At 38.5% G+C, this 22,747-nt stretch overlaps 1 protein-coding gene across 3 annotated transcripts in view; it reads left to right on the forward strand.

The window, feature by feature from the left end:
• The window catches only part of PMS1 (PMS1 postmeiotic segregation increased 1 (S. cerevisiae)), a 43,053-nt gene extending 24,667 nt beyond the window's left edge, over positions 1 to 18,386 (forward strand). For 2 of the 3 annotated variants that reach the window (XM_009072634.1, XM_009072635.1), the window contains 5 exons: positions 1,252 to 2,138; positions 7,212 to 7,658; positions 8,189 to 8,319; positions 15,557 to 15,717; positions 17,962 to 18,386. In XM_009072634.1, coding sequence (XP_009070882.1) covers positions 1,252 to 2,138; positions 7,212 to 7,658; positions 8,189 to 8,319; positions 15,557 to 15,717; positions 17,962 to 18,153 — 1,818 coding nt within the window. In that variant the 3' untranslated portion in view covers positions 18,154 to 18,386. The remainder of the gene's footprint in view (positions 1 to 1,251; positions 2,139 to 7,211; positions 7,659 to 8,188; positions 8,320 to 15,556; positions 15,718 to 17,961) is intronic. The other variant, XM_009072636.1, reaches the window with a different exon arrangement.
• Positions 18,387 to 22,747: the final 4,361 nt, after the last annotated feature.

Raw genomic sequence — 22,747 nt, forward strand, 5'->3', positions numbered from 1 at the left:
TTTTACTTATATAAGCATAATAAGGGCTTTGGAGACTACAGGAACGTTTGAAGGCAAACTGTGCAACTGCTTTTAATTTTTATTTTTTTTTAGTTACATGATAGCCTGCCTTTGTCACAGGACTCTTGATTGAAAAGTATTGAACAGGCTAAGTGGAGGATTATTCCAAATTAATTTCCCTGTTAATTTCTAGGATGTTTATGCTGTCAGATACGTGCACGTGCCACTTTGTTTTCAGATGGCTTTATAGTGGGAGAAGCTAAATGGAATTATGACACATCCCCACAGAGCTCTCATGCTTAACTTCATAATTAAACTTAGTAATCACTATTTAAGCACCACATACATTGAGGTGGGAGTGGGCAGGAGGGGAGCTGTTTTCTCATCAAAGCACTATTTTGCCATCACGTGCAGAGATTATTGACAGCATCAGTTAACCACAGAGATTAAGAAGACTACATTGGTAATAAGGTGGTTATTAATGTGCTTAGTCAAGGTGAATGTGGATAGTCACACCAGTATGTTAACCCTCTTGATCAAAAGTGTTTGTATTTGCCTCTGTTAATCTTGTAAGTGTACTGCCTGTTAAGTGTCACTTGTGTGAAAATTAACACCACATTCTCACATTGGATCTAGTTTTCCTTTGGCATTAGAAAAAAGTTGGGGTTTTTTGCTTTTTAAAAATTTACTTCTATTCTGTAGGGGTTTGGGGTTTGGTTTTTATTCATTTCCTTCATTTGGTACAAAGGTATCTTGGAAACATACCAGAAAAGCACCTATGCAAACAAGCTTACATGAAATGGGATGTTGCTGGTGCACCTGTTTTGACTATAAGCTTTTAACTTCGTATTAGGTAGGAATAGCTTTACCTGATGCTGGTTTAAGCAGTTAGTACCCTGTTATAAATCACAGAATATTCAGAGTTGAAAGGGACCCATGAGATCTATTGATTGCAGCTCTTGGCCCTGCACAGGACATCCCTGAGAATCACACCATGAAGAAAACATTTAATTGGTTTTGTGTTATCAGTGTAAACTAACGAAGCAAAATATTTGAGGCTAGTGTCCAGCTCAGAGTCTTCTTGAGCACGTGCGAACGTCTGAAATAGAATAATTCATCCAGGTTTGTCTGAAAGATACTCTGGATAAAATCACTTTGCATATTGCTCTGTAGTCTTGGTATCTGCCAGTTACATTTTCAGATGCACTTGTTTGCATGTATTTCCTGTTTTGTTTCTTGTTTTTCCCTCAGGAATCTGTCTTACTTGCAGTTGAAAATGTGTTGAAATCCCTCTATGGGCCACTACCTGCTACAGTCCCTGGTGAAAGTAATAAACCAGATGTTACCTCAGAAGACATGTTTGGTCAGAGAACAGGACAAACAGATGTGATTGTTAATGAAATGGGACCATCTGGAAACAATAAGCTACATGCTCATACTTCATTCCTTTCAGTCAGCAATGATGTGCAAAACTGTCAAGCAGGAAAAAACACAGAGATCTGCTTAAATCATCAGACGTATTGTGGTGATAATATCCTGGACAAAAGAGAGGTTTCTAAGAGTGATGCCTTTCCAGACAGCTCCTTAAATTTATTGTGTGAGAAGGAACAGAATGGACAGAATATGACTGATATTCAAAGTAATGGTGTTGCTGTGGACCCCAAGTCTAAAAAAGCCAATGAGCATCATTTGAGTTCTGATAATATTGACAAAACAAATAAAAATGGGGAATCTTTAGTCCCTAAAGACTTACCTGAAATCTCTGCTGATAGCTGGAGTATGGGAAATGGACTTCAAGACCGCCTAGGAGACAAGCTGGAACCTGTTAAGATTTTGATTCCAGAAGTTGGAGGAACAATTAATAAGCAAAATGAATACAGTGGTGAACAAAGCACTGATGCACAAATACTAAATCAAAGCCTAAAGAAAAGAAATGTGATAAGTGATAAATTCGGTCATGTGACAGCTTATGATTTAATTAATAGTAGAATAATAAAGAAACCAAAGTCTGCACTTGAATTTTTCACTCAAGAATGTCGTCCAAAATTGATAGATGATAATCCAAAGGCCAGCATGGAGGACATCCTGCTGGAAATTGAAGAGCAGTGGAAAAATTTGAATGAAGAGGAAAAAAAGAAGTAAGTTTTCAGGCTGCAACTTGCTGCTAAATCTGGTAGCTACCAATGAGTCACTTGTACTGAATTAAAAGAATTGTAACTTTCCAGTTATTTATGAAAAAATAGAACAGAAAAAGATTTCTGGCTTTTTAGGATCAGCATCAGTATTGTGATTTGTCATCTTTTGCTGTGTGCAGTCGTGCAGTGCTGATTTGAATTACTGCTTTTGACCCTGTGCCATGCAGCAGTTAGGTAGAGACAGTTTTGCTGAATAGAGATAACAGGCAAGAAAGTGTTTGAATCCGGCACACTTCTGTGTTCTAAGGGCTGCCTTTCTCCTGTCACTCCTCATGCACTGTCCTTGGAAACCAACATGGTGATGGATGGGGTACTGTATAGTTCCTTCAGAGTTTTTCCCACAAACAGTTCTTTTTCATTGCTATAAAGTGAGAATTCTTTTTTAGGATCTTTAGTACTCCAACATTTGGTAACTCATTTCCTCTAAATTTAGTTCGTATTCCAACTCAGGCAACCTCAGAATTGTGTTTGTAAAACCCAATCAGATGACACAAGGAATTATTTAATCCCCTAAACATCTGCTTCCAGTGCTGGTTCAGGGAGTATAGTACAGTTTAAATTTTAATCTCTTTCAAACAAAACCAAGTCTCTTCTTAGATTACACTCTGAATAGTTAAACTCCATATTTTTCTACAATGAATTGTCACTGAGTTTTTGAAACCCATCTGCATGAAAGGGAAATATTTTAGGCTAAGTTGGGTGGAAGTTGGATTAGTTAAAATATTAGGTACATGTTGTCCTCTATGTGGAGCTTACATTGCGGTAAAAGATTAATTAATAACAGATATGAGACATTTTAAGACAGTTTAAAAAAACCACCAAAACCCACACAGAACCTTTCACATCTTTGTAATTTTATAAAATGTAGAACACTGTAGGACATCTCACAAATGAGGGAGAACAGAAGTTGCTTTTCAGTAGTTTTGCATGTAATGATTTGAGTGCATATTGTTATTTATATCAGAAAGTTTGGGAGGTGAAAACTTGGTTCTGAAGAACAAACTCATTGAAAGTAGTGTGAAAATATGTTTCCTTAATGTTATGGGAACAAGGAGAAGGACATTAAGAAAGACCATTAAAAAGGAAATTATACTAGCTAGAACAGTCTCATGTTAACACCAATGAGAGATTCAATTAGGAGCATGTTAAGGAAGAGAAGCTATACCTGTTGAATTACTGTTACATATCTTTTTCCTTGACTCTGAAAACACTTGCATTGTTCTGAATACCAGCTATATCAGAGTTAATTTTTTAATCTACTTTCAATTTTCCTAATTTAAAGCTGAGTAAGCAAGCAGCATGCCATGATCACAAAACCATACGTGAAAGTGTTTTGTCCATCTCTACATAAGCAGAAATATTAATGTAATAGTAGAAATCTACTCCAATTATATTCATGCTTTTAATGAAATGAAACAAAAGGTTATGCCAGCTGTTTCAGAAAATTTTAATTTGCTCTGCCTTAGCTTTTGAGATTTCATGGTTGCTTTCCTGGTACAACTGTTATGTTAAAGAGTGTGCCTACAGATTAACTCTGCATTAGTTCAGGAAGGAGACCTCTCTGGTAATGAAATTTTCCTTATATGTAGGATTGAATCCCATGAATGTTGAAGCAAGTGATACATTTACCACTAGTTGTATCCATACGTGTCAGCTTTGGTATAGCTTTCACTTTTAATCTCTTAAAATTGCCTCAAAGAATAATAAATAGGAAGAGATACACAGGCATCTTTTCCCACAAAGCAGCCTGCCAGGTACTCTGGATAAATTGGGCCACCTAGAGGTAACAACAAATGTGTATCATCAGGGCAGCCAAAGTGCCACAGCTCTACTGAGCACATGATACCTCCAAGGTCATGCATCCCTGCTGGCACACCACCATGTTTCCTGGGCTCTAGTCCTCCATCCTTCTGTGATAAAGTCATGCCTTTTACACTGGGTGTGCATGGTTTCAGCATCTCTGTGGCCCCTCCAGCGGCTCTAAATTAATTTAAATCCCTTTGGGAGTAGTACAGGCAACAGATGTCTTGTAGTGACACAGGATGGCCTTTTCAAAACAAGCCAGCATTTATTACACAACCGGAATGTGAACTGTTATGGTCTTTAGGTTATAATAGAAAAGGAAACCTTCCATGCATGTCTATGTTGGCAGCATTGCATATCCCCCTGCTTTGCACAGCCAGGATTTAATTTCTTGCACTCTGCTCTTACTCAATACAGCTTGCATATGTTTCTGGCCTTAAAGTTTCTCGGATGTCAGGCTCAGGTAAGACAGGGAGAAATCCCTCCAAGTGTGATAACAGTGACAGTAGTTATCCTCAAGGTATAGGAAAGGTTCAAAGCTATGCTTACATTATCATGGGACTAACAAATCATCTTGTCAGCACTCTACAGTAATTCTTTGTGTCTGTATTTGTACCTTGGGGGAAACATTACTTCAGGTAATGGTCTTTGCTATCTGTTGACAGATAAGGATGTGCACATAGACAGTTATTAGTGGGTAAAAGTAACTAGTTCAGGTGTGGTAGCTTTTAGTGCCTGATGAACTTTCCAATTGTAAACTTGCTCATGGCTGGTGTGTGTGTGTGTGTGTGTGTGTGTGTGTGTGTTAAGTCTTTGTTCTTTTTCTTTTCTTTTTCTGATACCAGAAACATTCTGGTTTACTGCAGTTTAACCTTCTAGTTAACATGTTCTCTTTTCTTTCCATGGAAGTCATTAGGTGGTACTGTCTGGTCATCGGCCATCTATCATACCTCTAGCCAGCTTCATTCACATACTGCCAGATAGGGATCATGAATAATGGTATTAATAATTGGTATTGGTCCTTCCATACTGTTGCTTGTCCCCAGCAACTCTTCAGTCAAAAAAGCAGGTCCATATTATCCACTTAAAATTGCAAACAGTGCTAGTCACCTGAAACCTAGGCATGTCAGGAGCAAACTGAGAAGCTGATAGGGGCAATTAAAAGCTTTTTTTAAATATTCCCCTTCACAAAGCAAGGGATGGCAGAAGCAGAGCGTAATGCTTACTTGTGGTGATAAGATTCAGTTGGTTTGGCTTCCTTGTGTGGAGAGGCTGAGGTGTTTTGCATTCAGAATGTGAAGCCTGTCTATTGTGGATACAAGTGGTCATTTCAGTCAGAGTTTGCTTCAAATACTCAAATTTAGATTATTTGTTTTGTAAGGGCTGAGAGATTTTATATTAAAAAGGATTTGTTATATGCTAAATATTTCATTTGAAGATGCAAAGGGAAAAGACTATATTGTGGTTCCATTTTTCTAGTTAAACCAAAGCTGCCTTTGAAATTAGGCTTCATTATAGGCTTCCACTTCGCCCTTACACCCAGTTTTACACATTTCCTTGGCTTTGGGTTTTGTAGCTCCAGAAATGGATCCTGAATTTGCAGGCTTCATTCACAAAGCAGAGAAGAAGCTGTTCTTGTAGCACTTGTTGATGACATGTGCCTCTGTGGGAAAATTTTTCAAAAGGCAAAGGTGTTCCCTTGTAGTTTGTAATCCTGCAGTTTTCTTTGATTCTGAGCAAATCACAGACAGTGATGTGTATGAATTTGCAAGACTCATAGTCAAAGTTTGTTAGGCTAGAATTTTTCTGAATAGCCTGAAATGACAGGCAAGTTAGAGTTTGTTTGGAAGTGCTTTCCTCTTGGATTATCAGTGTATCACTGAAAAAGTCAGTCCTCTTGCACTTCAGTATTCTTCTGTGTTACAGTTGGGTCTGTTCTAAACAAAGTATTTATTGATCTGGTCAAAGCTATTAATGTATTTGGGATTTAAAAAAAAGTGCTGTTCAAGTGATTTCATCCATTCATTTTAAAAGGAGCAGATGTTTTTTATCTTAATGTTTGCTCCATATTTTCTAGGACATGATTTATTGCAAGAAACTATTTAGGCTGACTTTTTTAGTTAACTAAATATTGGTTCCATATGTGAATGCTAGCACATCATAATTAATTGCAAATGGTGACCCTTTTGTTGACCTTAATTTTCCAGCATGCATACACATAATTGAATCAAACTGTTTCAGCTAGTAGCAATAAATAAATATGACCAGCAAAAATACTTATTTCCAATACTTACATATGATAGTATCACTTTTCTTTTTAAACTGAAGATCAGGTTGGTTTGAATTACCTTCTAGAATTCATGATATCAAATAAGGTCAATAAGAGGGAGTTCAGCAAACCACACCTTTTGCTTTCAGAAAAGTAAGATTAATGTGCAGTAGACAAGCATAAACCTGGCATCTAGAAAAGGTTAGCTATCTCCCTGACATTTATAAACTCATTAAGAATCCATTTGGGTTGTAGAGATTTAGAGGTTTAGATTTATATAGTAATGTTTTAGTCCTTTATGCAGCATTTAGGAGTAGTTTGTTGTTGAGGTCTTTTATCTTTAAGTTCATTAGTTACAGAATTCTGTGATAAGTGTATAGATTCTGTTTTCTTATGCTTTACATGGCTAATTTTAGGCTATTTGAAATCAAATATGCTTTTATGAAATGAAACTTGAGGCTTGTGAAATTATTCAAGCTCTGTACCCCTGCCTAGCTGCATGGACTCCCCTTGAAGTCCACAGAGCTCTAGAAGTTTAAATGACTTTGTGAATTGAGCTGGATGTGCCTGTGACACAAAACTCCTTCCAAAACTACATATCTGATTGCAAATTAGAGTTAAACGGGGCTGAGGTGAAAAGCAACTTGCTGTAAGATCTTTGTATGATACAGTCTACTCCTCCCCATTCAGTAATTCAGGTTTTTCTGGCTGTCATGATGAAGGAAAATTTCCAACTTGGCTTCAAAGTGTAATGTAATACAGGCACAGTCCCTGATACCTTACCGTCCCTGTCAGGAAAGGATATTGGTATGGTCACTTGAGTGACCATTGGACGTTGTTCTTGGCTGTTGAAATGGTTACATTGCCTTCTGGTTTAGTATGGTAGGAGTTGGAGTTCAGAGCTTTTTATCTGAATATACTGCTGGTTTGTTTTCTCTTTTAAGTTATGAAGTAAAAGCTACTAAAGACCTGGAGCGGTACAACAGACAGGTCAAGAAAGCTAATGTGCATCAACCGACAAAGCAGGCAGAAAAACACAAACCCAAGCCCCAGAGTTCTGCAACTGACCAGCAGAAACTTGACAAGATATTTCATAATCAGATGGAAAAGAAGGGGAAACTTGAACAGCCTGTGAAAACTGTGAGAGTGCCTTTCTCTCTGAGTTGCTGTAGACATCACCTTCAGAGACAGGAGAAAAGTGCGTCAGATGAACATGAGCTCTTCCTCATCCGTCGTCAGAGTTTTCCTGATGTCTGGATATTTGCTACTGATAAAGAACTCAAGTTGCTGAATCCATACAGATTGGAAGAAGCCCTGCTATGTAAAAGATTACTGATGAACCATAAGCTTCCAGTAGAGAAACTGGACAAGCCAATTGTGCTATCAGACAGGTATAGTACATTTGAGCAAAAATGTGTGTGTTATTTGAAGCATCATTTGATAATTATTTACAGTAAACTCTGGCAAGGCCCTGTTTGCTAACTCTGTGATTGTTTGTGCATCTCCTTTATCTGTAAGAACAGATTTTTTGTGTTGTATACTTTTGTCTCAAAGTACTGAGCATACCCGATCTATTCCAGTTGAACTAAGTCTGATTTTTGACCAGTTTCATTGGTAGTGCAACAAAGACAAATTTCTTCCTGTAGAAGAAAACTAAATGCTCCACATTTTCATAACTTCACTGACTTTGCCCAAAGGATTAGGGAATGGCTGATGAATTATAATTACTATATGCCTAAGCTTGGTCACTCATTAAGATATGTGACTAGTTCCTTAAGCAAATTGCTTTTTTAAAATACTTTTAAAAGTCTTGAGCACACTTTATCACTTACTACATTTTTTTCTGTGGGTTTTTTGCACAATTTTAATTTTCACATTAAGGATTTGGGGTTTATAACACTTTGGGGATTTTTTTTTCCAGTCTTCTTGGTGGATCTCAGTATATGGCTGCTCTGTGTAAAATGCAGAAGAATTTCCCGAGTTCCCATGGATCAGGTTATTTGTCAGATCCAAGACTTATAGCAAATGGATTCCAGATAAAAGTCATAGAAGGTATGATGGGTTTAAAATCTTTTAGTTCTATTGGGGCTTGTTTATTCTGATTTAATGATGTAAATGATTGCTAATGTAGATCATGTTATTCTCCATCACCTTATCTTTTAAAGCACTAACATCCTGCTTTCTTTAGCACTGATGATTTTATTCCTTGGCAAAGAATGTGATCTTCTACATAGAACACGGAGTAATTGAAACTGATAATTGAACAGAAAACCTTAATAATATTTCAAAGAATGCTCTGAAATCCATGTTTTCCTCACCTTTATTTTCTCTTCTCTCAAAATGCTGGATGTCCATATCCTTAATTGCCATTCTGACAGAATTTAGATTAAACCAGTGAGAATTCCTTAGTCACAGAATCACAGAATATTCAGAGTTGGAAGGTGCCTGTGAGGGTCATCAAGTCCAGCTCTTGGCTTTCCATGGGACATCCCCAACAATCACAGCATGTGCCCAAGAGTAACTCTTCTTGAACTCTGTCAGGCTTGGGGCCGTGACCACTGCCCTGGGGAGCTGTTCCAGAAGGACCAGCCAGAACTAGAAGGTCCTGGCACCTTCTCCCACGGTGTTGCTTGCAGAAGCTTCTGCCAGTATTTGCTTTAGCTGACTACTCCTCTGCTGTTGAGCAGCTGAGGAGGTCTAATAAGGAGCTGGATCTGGTTCATGATGTATTTTCATACTGGAGTTGTAACACAGAGCCCAAAGTGGCCACCATAGAGAGGCTCACAGCATCACCACACCTTGTGATAGAGTTCAACCTGAACTTTTTTTGAGGCAGCAAACTTTTCAATGCCACTACACTGACACAGAATAAATGTATTTCATATAAGATCCTTTTGCCTTAGCAAGAGAGCTCAAATGTTTATTCATTTTTCTGACGGAATGATCTATAGTGATGCTGTTGGAATCCCAGGGGCAACCCACCCAGTGTCTTTCCTGCAGATCACAGTTTTCTCTAGAATTCCAAGAAGAGTGAATGTCATTGGGGGTAGTACCTAGCTGACAGCTTGGAGAAAAGAGTCACCATAAGAGCTGTTAGAAATGCTATAGCTTCATGTGTTACAGATCCCTACATATGTACAGTGATGACAGATGTACTGTAACATATGGGATCTTTTAAGGGTAGGTACAAAAAAGGGATGGAGACCAACTTCTTCACTCAGAGGCTGGATCTTGGGAAGAACAGAGCCTAAGCTGTTTTCCTTACTGTATCCTGCACAGCAAAACCAAGGAAACCTCTTTCTGACTGACTCAGTTTCTACATAAATAACAAAACCTTTGTAGAAGAGGTGTTCATGGTAATGATTATTTATTCATCATTAGAGTGAATGATTAGGGATATAAAGTGTATATTGTAAGGGTCTGCTCTTACATGGTTTATTCAGTCTAGGAGATCTAAAGCTGAGGAGGTCTATGATATGTCTCTAGACAAATACGGGGAAAAAGGGATTGTGACTTAGCATTTTTGCTTATTTGGGTTTTTTTACTTTCTGATACTGTAAGTTTGCTATAAATGTAAAGAATGTAAACTGGACATGAATAAATTGAACGTGAAAATTTGACAGCAATTTGCAGGCAACAGCAGAGAAGAGTTGATGACTGATCTTGGGGTACTGAAGATGTGGCATGGTTTAACCCCACACAGCCACTCACTCTCTCTTCCCACAGTGGGACAGGGGAGAGAACTGGAAAGGTAAAAGTGAGCAGAGTTGTGGGTTGAGATAAAGACAGTTTAACAGGTAAAGCAACAGTCACATGTGCAAGCAAAGCAAAACAAGATGAGGAGCAGAACAGGCTTTGACACTGTAAGCACTGCTCAGCAGTAAGAAGCCATCCCTGTATTACCAACATTGTTTCCAGCACATCCTCACACTACCTACTGTGAAGAAAATTGACAATCTCACCCAAAAACAGCCCAAATAGGAAACTACTTTTAAGACAGGTTGATTAGTTTAAGAGCAGAACTGTACACTGTAGTAGCAAGGAACTCGACATGGTAACTGGGAAAGTAGTAATTGTCTTCCAATCCTGTGTTGCTAAGATGTAAATTTAAGGAAATGAAATCTTGTGAGGAAACTGTCCTCTTTTGGTGGAAGTAAAAGTGCTTTGTATGCACTATACAGGTTGATGCACTGTGGTCATGGACTTGAGCAGTACCATATGGATAGCCCAGTGAAGAATGGGAATCCAATTCAGATCTTTGTCCCAGTCTTCTGTTTTCACTACTTGAGTGAAACATTAGTAACATCTGAGTCTTGTCAGTCATATTTATAAGCTTCTGCTGATGACATTAGAGTAGTTACAGGCTCTTTTATTGTAAGACCATACCACTGCAGATGAAGGTAGAAATACCAGCAAACAAATGGAATTTCTCCCAGCTTTTTTCTAACTGACCAAAGGATTTTTACTTAATACTTCATCAGTCCCTCCTTTTCCTTTTTTTCCTTAAACTGGTCCCTGAAATACACTGTCTTCTACAAATGAGCTGCTATCTTCTTCAAAGCTTATTAAAGCTCATTTTTGGAAACACAGGTATTAACGTTTAACACTACTTACGTGTCCCTCTCTGGGAATTTCAGTATACAGTTTAAGGTTCTTTAATGCATAGATTCTTGTTGGATAATCTTTACAGAAAGTGGCCTGCAGACTAGGAGTGATTTGTCCCACTTAGACCTGAGTGTTCTGTAGGATTTCTCAATTCTGAGAGAGCAGGTTTTTCTCATAAAACATTCTTCACTATCCTTATAGATAAGTGTATATATGCTCTTCCTGGGTGAAGAGTTTTATCTTCTGTAGGAGAAAGTTTCCTTTTTCCTGACAGAGAGATCCTCTTTGATGTCACAGGCAAAGGTTCTATTTCTTTAGCTTTGAATTTGAATGTGAAAGTGGTATTTCTGGTAATTTCTTCTTACAAAATCACAAGTCTTTTTATTGATCCATGTAAGTCTGTGGTGCCATCAGTAGCTGTAAGATACCTTCAGAAACAAGAACAAAGGAAACTTAACTGTTTCAATCTGATGTTTGGCAGTTTTAGTCACAGAAGAGGCTTTCCTTGACCCATGGTTGTCTCTGAAGAGAACTGTCAGTCTAGTAGGTTGTACTGATTATTTATTTAAATCTCCACACACATTCTGCCAAAGAAGGGAAGGACCCAGAGTATTGTTTCCCATTACCATATATGAAGTCTACTCATAATATGCAGATACTAATTTGGAACACTGGATCTCTTGCTTTGGTATAGTGCACCTCACCAGGGCAGTCTCCTTCATAAGTATAATGACTTAAATATAGGACCATAGATTTATTCCTTATTTTCTTTCACTGTTCAGGTGTTTCACAGAACTGTTTATTTAATAACAAGAAAATCTGAACAGCTGCCTTCATTTGGAAGATGACTGATAATTCCATGTTGCATTGGGCTTGCATCTCAACTGATCTTTGTAAAAGATGCTTCTTTGCAGTTCACATTCCTACCTTTTGGCAACTTGAGACGCACAGGGACTTTTTATAAAGATTTCCATTCTGAAAGTTTCTTACTTGAAAAAACCCCCATCCATGTAGTATTGATTTTTCCTTATTTGGATGACTTGTCTGTAAGGGGCAATGTCAGTCATAGGATGAAAAAATAGTAATTCATTAATCTTGCTCCAGATTTGGCAGGTCTTGGGATTAATACTCAGAAATGGAATCTTACTCCCTCGCAATGCTCATAATTTGTAGAAATCCAGCTATACTCTTTAATGGCCAAGACATTTTAGCTAGTGAGGTGGTTCTGGGCTTTAGTTAGTCTAATAATTTACCAGGAGTCCTTCTCACAGACCTGGCATGGACATACCTTGCTCTGAACCCCACGGCAGCATGTGGCACCGGGTGCACTGCTCCTAGTAGGTTTTTGAAAGGTCTGATTATCTGGTTTCTTCCTAACAAGAGCTCAGTTCAACATGGAGTTTTGTTCTGGTTCTGTCATTTTTGGAGGGAAAACTGTTTGAACTTGGGGCAGTGTTTTCCTTTTGCACAAATGCAGTGTTTAGATGCTTACTTTTACAGCACTGTGGGAGCTTCAGGCCTTACTTGCCTGTTGTTTCATTTGAGGACAGTCTGTCCTTTCAATGTGTTCTTGTTATAAGAGAGAAGGGTAGTTTTCCTTTCCTCCATATTGGTCAGAGATTCTGTATGACTACAGGTAAAGTTGTTCCAATATCCTAGATTTTAGGAAGTGCCCCATCTTCATGTTTTTGGTAGACTAAGATCTTTTGTATCATCTCGCTGTTTCTCTTTGCATTAATTGCTTGGCAATCTAGGGAGTTTTCAACTAGATGTTTCTCTGGATAGCTGACAGTGAAAAACATGTTGTGAAATAGCCTAGAAAAGGCTTCTTGCTGTAAGTATACCAATTAGGCAAAATCAATGCTTTCTTTGTGGAATGTGCCAGTTGTTGTAATTTGCAAAGCTGTGATGATGAGTTCCAGTCTGTCTTCCACTGCCCTCCCACCCCCTCATGTTCTGGCTTTACTGAGACTTCAAGTGATGCTACCTTTGGGAGAGCAGTGTGTTTGCATTTACTTAATAAGAAAATTACATAATACTCAGTGTTCTGGGATCTGCCAGGCATTTGTTTGCTCGCAGTGACCCCTACGTGTGGAGAAGCGTCTCAAGAACAAAGATGGATTCCTTTCTGTCCAGTTCTTAAGATGTTTTTGTCACTGCACACCTCTCTGTTTGCCTTTGTCAAAGTCATAGAGAGAGATGTAGATTCTTGTCTGGAAAGGAACTGAGGCAAGGAACACGCCTTACCTGGATCTGTAACAATGATGGGCCTTGGGCCTTGCTCCAAGGCAGGCATTTAGGTTAGAATTGCCTTTTAGGTTAAAATTGTCTTCACCTAACCAACATATGCATATACAAAGAATGTGCTTATAAGGCCTCAAAGAGCAGTAATAGGTAAATAACCCATCATTCTTTGTAATACAAGCTGCCTCAGCTCTTGTTACCCACCAGTGGAAAATCATGCCGCTACTTAATTTCAGTTTGGTTTTGACCATAGACTGCAAGTCTTATAGTGTCACCTGATCAAGGTGACAGCTGGAAGGGAACAGTTTTTCCTGGCCATCCATAAGGAATTATCCAAAGATGATTGTTAATGCTTTGTTTGGAAAGAGAAATGGGAAATTTGTAGCAATGAGAAACCCACATTTTCAGATGTTTGAAATATAGTTTATTTGTTCATGGAAATATTTTCCTTGGAAGTTGCAAAGTATTTCATAGAAACTACCATGGAAACTGCTTGAAGACTGCTGTTTGAATACTCAAAAATCTCAATGTATATTTTGTCAAAAATTTACAAGTACACTGAGGCTTGGACATCTGCTTCTATCATCACATGTTGCCAATCTCATAGTTCCTGCAAAGACATGAAGATAAATACTTGTTAATCAGCATGCAGTGGGCTATTGTGCAGTGTAAAGAATGTAAGCAGAACAACAGAATGGCACACAAACAGAAATACCGAAGAAGAAAACTTCCCTTAGTTTGTACTGTTTGGTTTTATGTTAAACTCTTTAAAGCCCTCTTTGACTTCCAGATTAATGAGCAGAATGGTGAAGTCAAATCTGATTGTCAGAATCTGCAGATGGAACAATGACTGTTGGTGAAACTGAAGTGTATGTGTAGGAAATGTTTTGCAAATCCAGAACCTTATTGTCATAACTTTTTGAAAGGAAGCACTAGAACTAGAAGTTTTCAAACTGAAAATCTAAACACTTGAAACTGAACAAAATTTTGTGTCCTGTCTTTGGTATCATATACAGAGGTAATTATTGAATTACTCAAATAGACTGAGTTCTAATTTTAGAGAGAAATCAGCATAATTAAATGGTCTGGAATGGTTCCTCAAATCTTTCATTAAAGCAAAATTGGGACAAAAATGAAAATAGCTGAAGGAGGTGAAAAAGAGACTTTATTATATTCTTTATCTCATGACAAACCCATATTTAGAAAAGGTTTCAACCTGCAGAGTCTTCCTCTTCATCCATGCTCCTATTTAATGACTGTCAAACAGTGTCTGGGCATGGATGACACCCTTATTCTGCTGCCTAATGAAAGTACCTTGTGGTGACTTTTGTCACATCATATATTTTCTCTCAATATTTCACATTGTTGTTTAGATTAGGAACAGGAATGATCCCTTATCACAGTTTGTTAGTTTAATCCGCGTTGGAGCAATCTATTTGTCTCCAGCTCCTTGACTTTGCAACAACCATTTGTGACTCAAGCTGAATGTAATTTATCCTGCCTGGAGCCATTACACAAGAGTGGGTTTATTTTCATGATGAATCATATTTTTCCATGCTCTCTTTGTGAAATTCTGTAATTATTAGTGGAGGAAAAGGGAAGGTAGCTGTGCAGGTTGGCTTGAGGTGTACGTGCACCCAACATGAATGAAAGTAGTCTGAAGGACTTCATGAGAAGCAGAGAACTTGCTTCTGAGTAGGAGTGGAAGAAAAGGTAGCTTTTAGGGAGCAACTTTATTACTTTTTCTTTGCAAGTAATGCGAATAAGAAGTGAAATCTTGTAGACCTCAAAGCTTGAATAGATACTTTGTTAGGAAGGCTGTTGAAATGTTTTATTCAGCATTCTTACTCAGAGTGATACTTAGTGCAGCAGTGATATCACATGAATGATGGTATGAAGTCAGTCATAGAGCCTTTAGTTTTATGGGTTTGGGTTTTTCCTTACCTGTGGTGGGAGAAAATACTGGGGTTTTTTTCATTAGAAGCTGAATTTGTTGTCATAACATTTGAACTCTACAGATGTTGAAACTGATCACATAGGAAATAGTGCCAACACTCTGCTTTAATTTTTTTCACACTAAATTGTAATTTATTGCTAGCTTCTACTTTATTTTCATGTATGTTTAATTAAAAGTCACAGAAGCTTTAATGAAAGCTGTGCTCAAGGCTGGGAATGCTGCAAAATGTTTTAGGCATTAAGCAGTACTAGCTAGGATTTGAATTCAAGTGAACTGAGACATTTTTGATGTGAAGAAGTACACATCATCATAATGAAACGTTGTACAAATAAATGCTTTAATTCCAAAAATAGTTTCCTAATTGTCTTGAATTTGAGGGGCTAATTTAATAAGTGCCTTTATATGAGTTGAATTTTCTCTGAATTGCTCCGGAATAAAAATTAAAGCAGTGCATAGATTACTGTTTTGTTCTTGTGTTTTCAGGTATTTCAGTTACAGAAAGTCATCTGGAAATAGAAGGAATGGCAAATTGTCTGCCATATTATGGTATTTCTGACTTGAAAGAAATTCTGAATGCAGTGGTTAATGGAAATGCAAAGGAAGTCTATGAATGTAGGCCTCTCAAAGTGATAAATTACTTGGAGGTAAGACAGAAGTTTTAAATATCAGGCAGACAAACTTACAGCAATTCCTTAAACAGCTTGAAAACCTTTCTTCAGCTTTCTTTTGACTTCATGTTGTTGTGTTCTAAACATAAGTTAGTTTTGAAAAGGAGAATGTCATATCCTCTCTGAGGTTTATGGGTTGTGCATTGCCAAAACCAGTCCTCCAGTGAGATTTAATCCATGCTGAAAGCTGATGTTCACCAAGTGTTTCTTCTGTACAGGCAGCTTTCAGACTAGAAAGGCATTTCTCCATGTTAGAATTGCTTTACAAAGTCTAGAAGGCAGCTGAATACAAAACAAGTCATCAAAAATTAGCTCCTATATAAACAAATCTATGAAGAATTTATAAAATGATTTAGGGTAATAGCTTATGAAGAGTAGGTGTTAACTGAAGCCTAATTCTCATGTAAACCTCAATGAGATGTATATTGTGAAATATATTGGAAAGTGCACCACTAGAGAAAAAGTTTCCTATGATTCATTCAAAGGGCAGAGACAGATAAGTGGATATTACTTCTGCCAGAAAAGCAAGCTGTCACTGGAATTAAGACACTGAAGCAAAAAAATGAAGTCTCACATGCAGTAAGCCTCTGCAAATGTTTGTATTTAGTTAACATGAATAACTTCTGTGGTTAACAAAAGCACATACTGACAACCAACAGTCTCCTAAGCCCACTCTGTTCGGTGTAATCAGGTTCTGTAGTGCACCAACAGAGGGGAAACCATGTCTTCTTCACAGACAACCAGCACTGTTAGTTGCCAGAAATACAGTACTTGATTAACAGAATCTGTAATCTGTTCTCTTCTAGAAGTTATTATGCAACAGTGGGAACTGGGGTGACTCTTGCTAATATTTGATATGCAAATAAATAAGATCATCTATCCAGAGACAGTAATGGCTGTAAAGTTTCAGAGACAACTCATAGATGTGGTACCAGTGAAATCTGGAGGAACTAACAGTAGCAGTTATCTATTGCTTCTTGTCTAACTGTTTTGCTAATGCTCCTTAATCCAAATTTTTAAGATCTTCCTTGAGAACAGTTACCAAAATATACATAAAGTTTATTACTTAAGCATTCATAACAGCTTTCATGAATTGGGCTACTTCAAAATGCATTTACACAGAATATGTGTTTTATCTTTTAAACATTTGTTCTACAAATCTTTCCCTGTCATGTGGGGGCAATGAGCTGCCTTTGCAGCAAGTGATTCTGTTATGCACTATTAAACCACTGTCATGTATTCATGAAAGAAGCTTAAATAAATGATAAGTGTTGAGACAGGAATAGTTTGTAAAAAAACTAAAACAAGTATAAAAATCAGTGCAGAGTTTTTTGACCATTCTGGGAATGCTGTCATGTCAGAATTTCAACTTTAATAATACATTTCACGTTTGAGCAGGCAGCATGTCTGCAGCTTTTTCTGTCATTTGGTAGATGCAGAAGAAAGAATAGGGTAATGGTTCAAGAAGCATCTTTCTGAGGTACAGAATAGTCCACAGTGATCTTTTTCCCACTTGGAAATGTGGGAGAAAATCTCAAAATGAGAAGATTCCGATGAAATCATTATGAATGCTGCTTCAGGGCTGTACAGTATGAGAGGATATTATCTGCCACATCCATGTCTGTCCAGGCAACATGACAGAAGAGAAGGCAATGGCAGGAAGGCTCATCTTGAAGGAGGAAACAAGAAACCTGACAACTTCTTTTTGAAGTTGCTTAGTTCTTTGAGGGTGGTGTTTTGGCAGGCCCTTCTGCTTTCTAGTATTGTGAGATAACTGTATGCAACAGACAAGAGTAAATGTAACATTAATCTAAGGTTTCACTATAGTATTTTTCAAACTCTGTTCGGCTGACGGACTTAATTTATGTTAGTTTCAAAGTTTGTGGTGTAAAGGTGTCTTGTGAACTGGTAAGCATGATCAGCTGATGCTGGTGCCAACACAAAGAATCTTGCAAAAGGGGACCCTAAAAGAACAAGAGTGCAGACCTGACCAGGAGACTGGCTGTGCATGACTCCATTGTAGAAATGTCCTGAACTGACCAGTAAGATATGTTTAGAGATGCATTTAGGTTTCTAGGATTTGGAATATTTATCAGCAGTAAAGAATGACCTTTAAACAGTGAGTACTTAATTCCTGCTTTCTGCTAGCCCCAGGTTGATGTGCTAAAAAGTGATACTTTAAAACTAGTGGGGTTTTGTTGTTGTTTTCCCTTCCCACAGGGAGAAGCAGTACGTTTATCTCGGCAGCTGCCCTTACATTTGTCAAAAGAAGATGTACAAAACACAATTTACAGGATGAAGCAACAGCTTGGAAAGGAAACTAAAGGCTGTGTTCATGGTCGTCCTTTTTTTCATCACTTAACAGATATTCCAGAGGCTGACAAGCACAACTCCACAGAAATTATTCAGTAAATGGAACATTTTGTTTGCGGTCATACTTCTATTGCTTAATTTTTATCATGACTCTGTAATTTCAGTATGTTTTGTGCAAAGCTTTTGTATAATGGCATCTCATTGTCATATGTTCACTTCCTAGCGGCTTTTTTTATTTAAATTCAAATACTGTTTGAAAGCTGGAAATAAATATTGTAGACAAACAACTATTCACTATTTTTAAAAAGAATTTATTAAAGAAATGTTCTCAACTGGTTTCATCCTTTTCTTACTGCTGCAGGTTTAGGAAATACCAGTATGTCAAAATTACTTAGCTGTGAAGTGGTTAGAAGTTGCTTTCAACAGAGCATGGCAAAATTGACTGTCCTAAGGACATCAGATGGTAATTTTCAAAGGAATGCCAGATAGCTGTAAGTATTTAAATATGGCATTGCCATATGCAGTTATTACAGTTAGACTTTTATGGTGATATATTTCTAATTGGAAATTTAAGCTCATGTAAATGAGTATTGAAGTACTATTGTCCAGTCTCCAAAAATGATGTAGTTACAAAAGTGTGATTCTTAAAAGTATAGTGCACTTAAAAAACTTTAGATCAACAAAAACTGGCCAATGACTTGAAAGCTGAAAGGATCACAGGAGCACATATTAGCACTGAAATCAGATGCCCATGGGTGTGTGTTGCTGCAGTGCTATACACAAACTGTTTGGGGTGGGAAGCATAAACTCTCCTCACTCAGGTAGAATGTGGCATAACTAGAGCATAGTCTGCTGTATACTGGTTGTGGTAAACTGGTTCATTCTCCTTCGACCAGAACACAGTGTTTACTTGTCTGTTTGAAGTAGTAGCCTACTTCCACAAAGCTATTTCTTATGCCTTCTGTGCAGAGTGTCTCTGGAAGAGTATGTTTTAAGTTTCAAGAAAGCTCACCTGAAAATCCCTGTCCATCCCCAGCTGTTCAGTTGTTATGAAAATGTAGTAAGATCTGGCTCTGTAGTGTTTCTGTGGCTGCTAGGTAAGTGGTTGCAGGTTGCTGAAAGGCCCAAGTGTAAGGTAGTTTGTGGATCAGACAAGCGAAGAGGCAGTCTGAAAGTGTAAATCACTAATCTGTTGCTCTGTGTCAAACAGTGCTGAACTGGTGAACTAAGCTAAGAAATCACATCACAGATATGATGGTCATAATAGAAGGCAACATGTAAATTCTAACCTGAAAAGTAATAATCTTTTTAACAGGGCCTGTTGCAATGGACAAGGGGTAATGGTTTATAAAATGAAGGAGGGTCGGTTTAGATTAGACATAAGAAAGAAGTCTGTTACAATGAGGGTGGTAAAATGCTGGAACAGGCTGCCCAGAGAGGTAGTAGATGCCTCATCCCTTGAAATATTCAAGGTCAGGTTGGATGGGGCTCTGAGCAATCTGATCTAGTTGAAGATGTCCCTGCTTACTGCAGAGGGGTTGAATTAGGTAACCTTTAAAAGGTCCAACTCAAACTATTCTGTGTTTTTATGATTATGTCTTTATGCCATTAAAGTAAGTTTATCCTTTGCATAAAGAACAAGGATAATCAGAGGGCACAAGCAGGATATCTTTCCGAGTTTAATTGTGAGCAAGGCACAAGATGAGAATATCACTGGCAAACTGGACACTTGTTGGCTGTAAATGTCACTCAGTGCAGAAGATGTGAATTTTTAGAATCGAAGTGAGAAGGTGGATGGAGACAGAGGAAGGAGACGTGACTCTTGGCGCTGATGGGGAAACAGGATCCCAGCCTTGCAGTGGATGCAGAAGGTTATAGTTTGTTTATTTTTATTCTTGTTGGGATACAAACTGTGAGAGTTTAGAGAGTAGCCATTAACATGAGAAAAGCCAAAGGCAAGCTGGACAGCAGAAATTTATCTCCAGACTAAGTTTGTTGGAACTTAATATGTGTACCCATTTGAGTCAGTGGGGAATATAATGTGTAGTATTTAATGAGATTAATAATTGCTAGGTCTTATCCAAGAGGTAAGATACCTGTATCCTAATTATACTGAAGCAACTGTTAGTATCTTTGATAACACTAAGATCTACCTCAAATGCTTTCATATACTAGTAGCATTGCAGAGGACAAGTTGTAATAGGTATTGAGGACAAAAAGTGATTGGTTAATGGGTATTCACAGGTGCCACAGTGGGGGGGTTAGTTGCTATGAAAGCAAATTAGCATCAGGTTTTTCAGTGACTGCAGGTGCAGCAGGTTAGGCAATTGGGAGCTGGGTCTTCCCTACTTCCTCCTTTCCTGGCTATGTTTGCTGTCCTTCACCTCAGAGAGCTGGTGTGGATTTCTTCCTTGTGTATGTGTACATACAGTTTGTTTTCTGTTCTTGTGGAATACTGGTGGATTGTGGTGTGGCTGGGTGCCACCAGTGAGTGCTGTAGCATGGCTTTGGAGCTGTATGTCTGGGTGTCTCACCACAGTACTTGTGGTATTGTGAGTTACTCTCATCCTGTGCTGATGGGAGAAGGCTTCAGGTAGAGTGTGTCTCTCCTTGCTTTATCCAGTGTGGACAGAAAGAAATGCTGTTTTGTGTTTCCAGAGATGCTCTCACTGATGCCTCTAGTGATGCATCCATTTTATGTTCCTTGTTTAAACCGTACAAATACCTCAGTTCTAGGTTTACAATCTTAAAAGAAGTCATAGGGTGTTGCCTGAGGTAACAATTCTCCAAAAGGAAGACACGTCATCTTCCTTCCACTGCACTAGCACAGGGTGCTGCTGGGCTGTTTGGTTAGGGGTGAACCCCAGGAGGCTCTCTGGGGAGCACTGCCTGGCCCTGCAGTCAGTCAGTGCCAGCTGCCTGGGCTCTGTCAAAGAAGAAAACCTAAACTCTGCAATGCTGAGTGGACTTGGTTATTGTTGCTCTCGACTCCTAACGTCAGAGGGAAAGGCAGCAGGGCAGGCGGTGGTGGGTGCGTGTGCCAGTAGCGGATGGAGTGGCTGCCGCGGCGCTGTCCCCGCGAATGGCCAGGCTGGGGCACCTCGGGCACTTGCCGTATTTCGCTGCCCTCTGCTGGCACTTCGGCTTTGTACAATTCTCACTAAACCCAGGGGCTGGCAGGGCTGGGCCCGACCATGGACGAGCATCAGTCCTTCCTTCGAGTGGCCAGCGGGGCAGGGTGCTGCTGTTAGGTGCCTCTCGCGGTGTGCCTGTTTGCGCTGCTCGGTGCGGGTACCAGGCTCCTGCGGGGGAGAACTGGGAACTTTCCAGGATCTCCTAATGCTCTCCTTATCGAACCTTTTGGTTGTACATAGCTGTGCGTTTTTCAGAGCATCGTTTGTACGGGCAGGTTCAGCTCCGGTGGTGTTTGCAGCTCAGGTGTTCACCTTGCCCGAATTCTGAGAAGTTGCATGTTATTTTAATGGAAAACCATTGAACATCAGTTTTCTTTATAAATACAGGAAAATCTCATTGAAAAAAGGAACTAATTTTTCTTGCATATAAATATGGGTATAAACATGGAATGGAGGGAGCACCTTTTATGTGGTTCTTTTCTGAATGTAGCAGGAATCTTAATGAAGTTTCTGTTTCCTCTTAGTTAAGAAGTGTGTGTGTGAAGGGATTTGGAGTATATTTGGGTTTTTTCCCCCTTGAGTATGTATAGTACTAGTTTGGAGAATAATAGCAAAACCAGAGCAACACTTACTTCAGGAACACTTAGCAGTTGTTGGCAACACTAAAATCTGTATGATGTAATCTGGGTTTTGTTAAAATGGATTCTTCTCCATTTCCATATTCTTATCAGGTGTATTTTAAATACCTGGGAATAGAAACAGTACTCCCAAGCAACACTCTGTTTAGTTATACAAGCACACATTCCTTGTTCTCAAGGGTTTCATTATTTTTTTCTCCTACAGACATACTGGTATTGCTTTTAGGAAACTAAGCATCAACAAGCAACTCTTTAGGTTTTTGAAAGAATTATATTTAGTCTTCTGAGTTTATCTTCTATGAAGCAGGTCAGGTTTTGGTTTGGTAGTGGGGTTTAGTTTCTTTTGTTAAACAAACTGAGCGTATTTTTTGGCTGCAATAACAATTTTGCAGGGTTCTGGGGAGTTTTGTTTCTTACGTACTCAGCATTTATAAGAATTATAGCAATTATAAGAAACTTAATTTTGCAAATAGAAGGCTACCAGAACTTGCTTTTATTCCCCCCACCGTAAGTATGGAGTATCATATCTGAAATTATGGAGAGTATAAATGTGGAAATGTTAAATCTTTTGTTAATGGCTTCAAATTAAGCACACATTGTTGCAGATGATTTGCAGGACTTATTTAAAGTAAATATACAATTTCAAGCTCAATTATCATTCATAGTTGAACTGAACACAGTGAGATATTAGGCTTGTGAATTTGATACAGTGTTACTTCATAATTACAGTGCTTTTTTACAGTAAATTTGATATAGAACAGTTGCTAAAGAAAAGCTGCTGAATAGTGTGACCAACCGTTTTATGGGACACATCTGGTGCATTAGTTCAGGATGTGCAGTGCAGAAGAACAGAGCCTTTTGCCCAAAAGGAGAGGGAAGCTAACTCCACATGTATACGTTTTGGGGGCATGGGGAGAGGTT

This window comes from Acanthisitta chloris, unplaced genomic scaffold (genome assembly GCF_000695815.1).
Source record: "Acanthisitta chloris isolate BGI_N310 unplaced genomic scaffold, ASM69581v1 scaffold14484, whole genome shotgun sequence".
In the NCBI taxonomy this organism is placed as follows: domain Eukaryota; kingdom Metazoa; phylum Chordata; class Aves; order Passeriformes; family Acanthisittidae; genus Acanthisitta; species Acanthisitta chloris.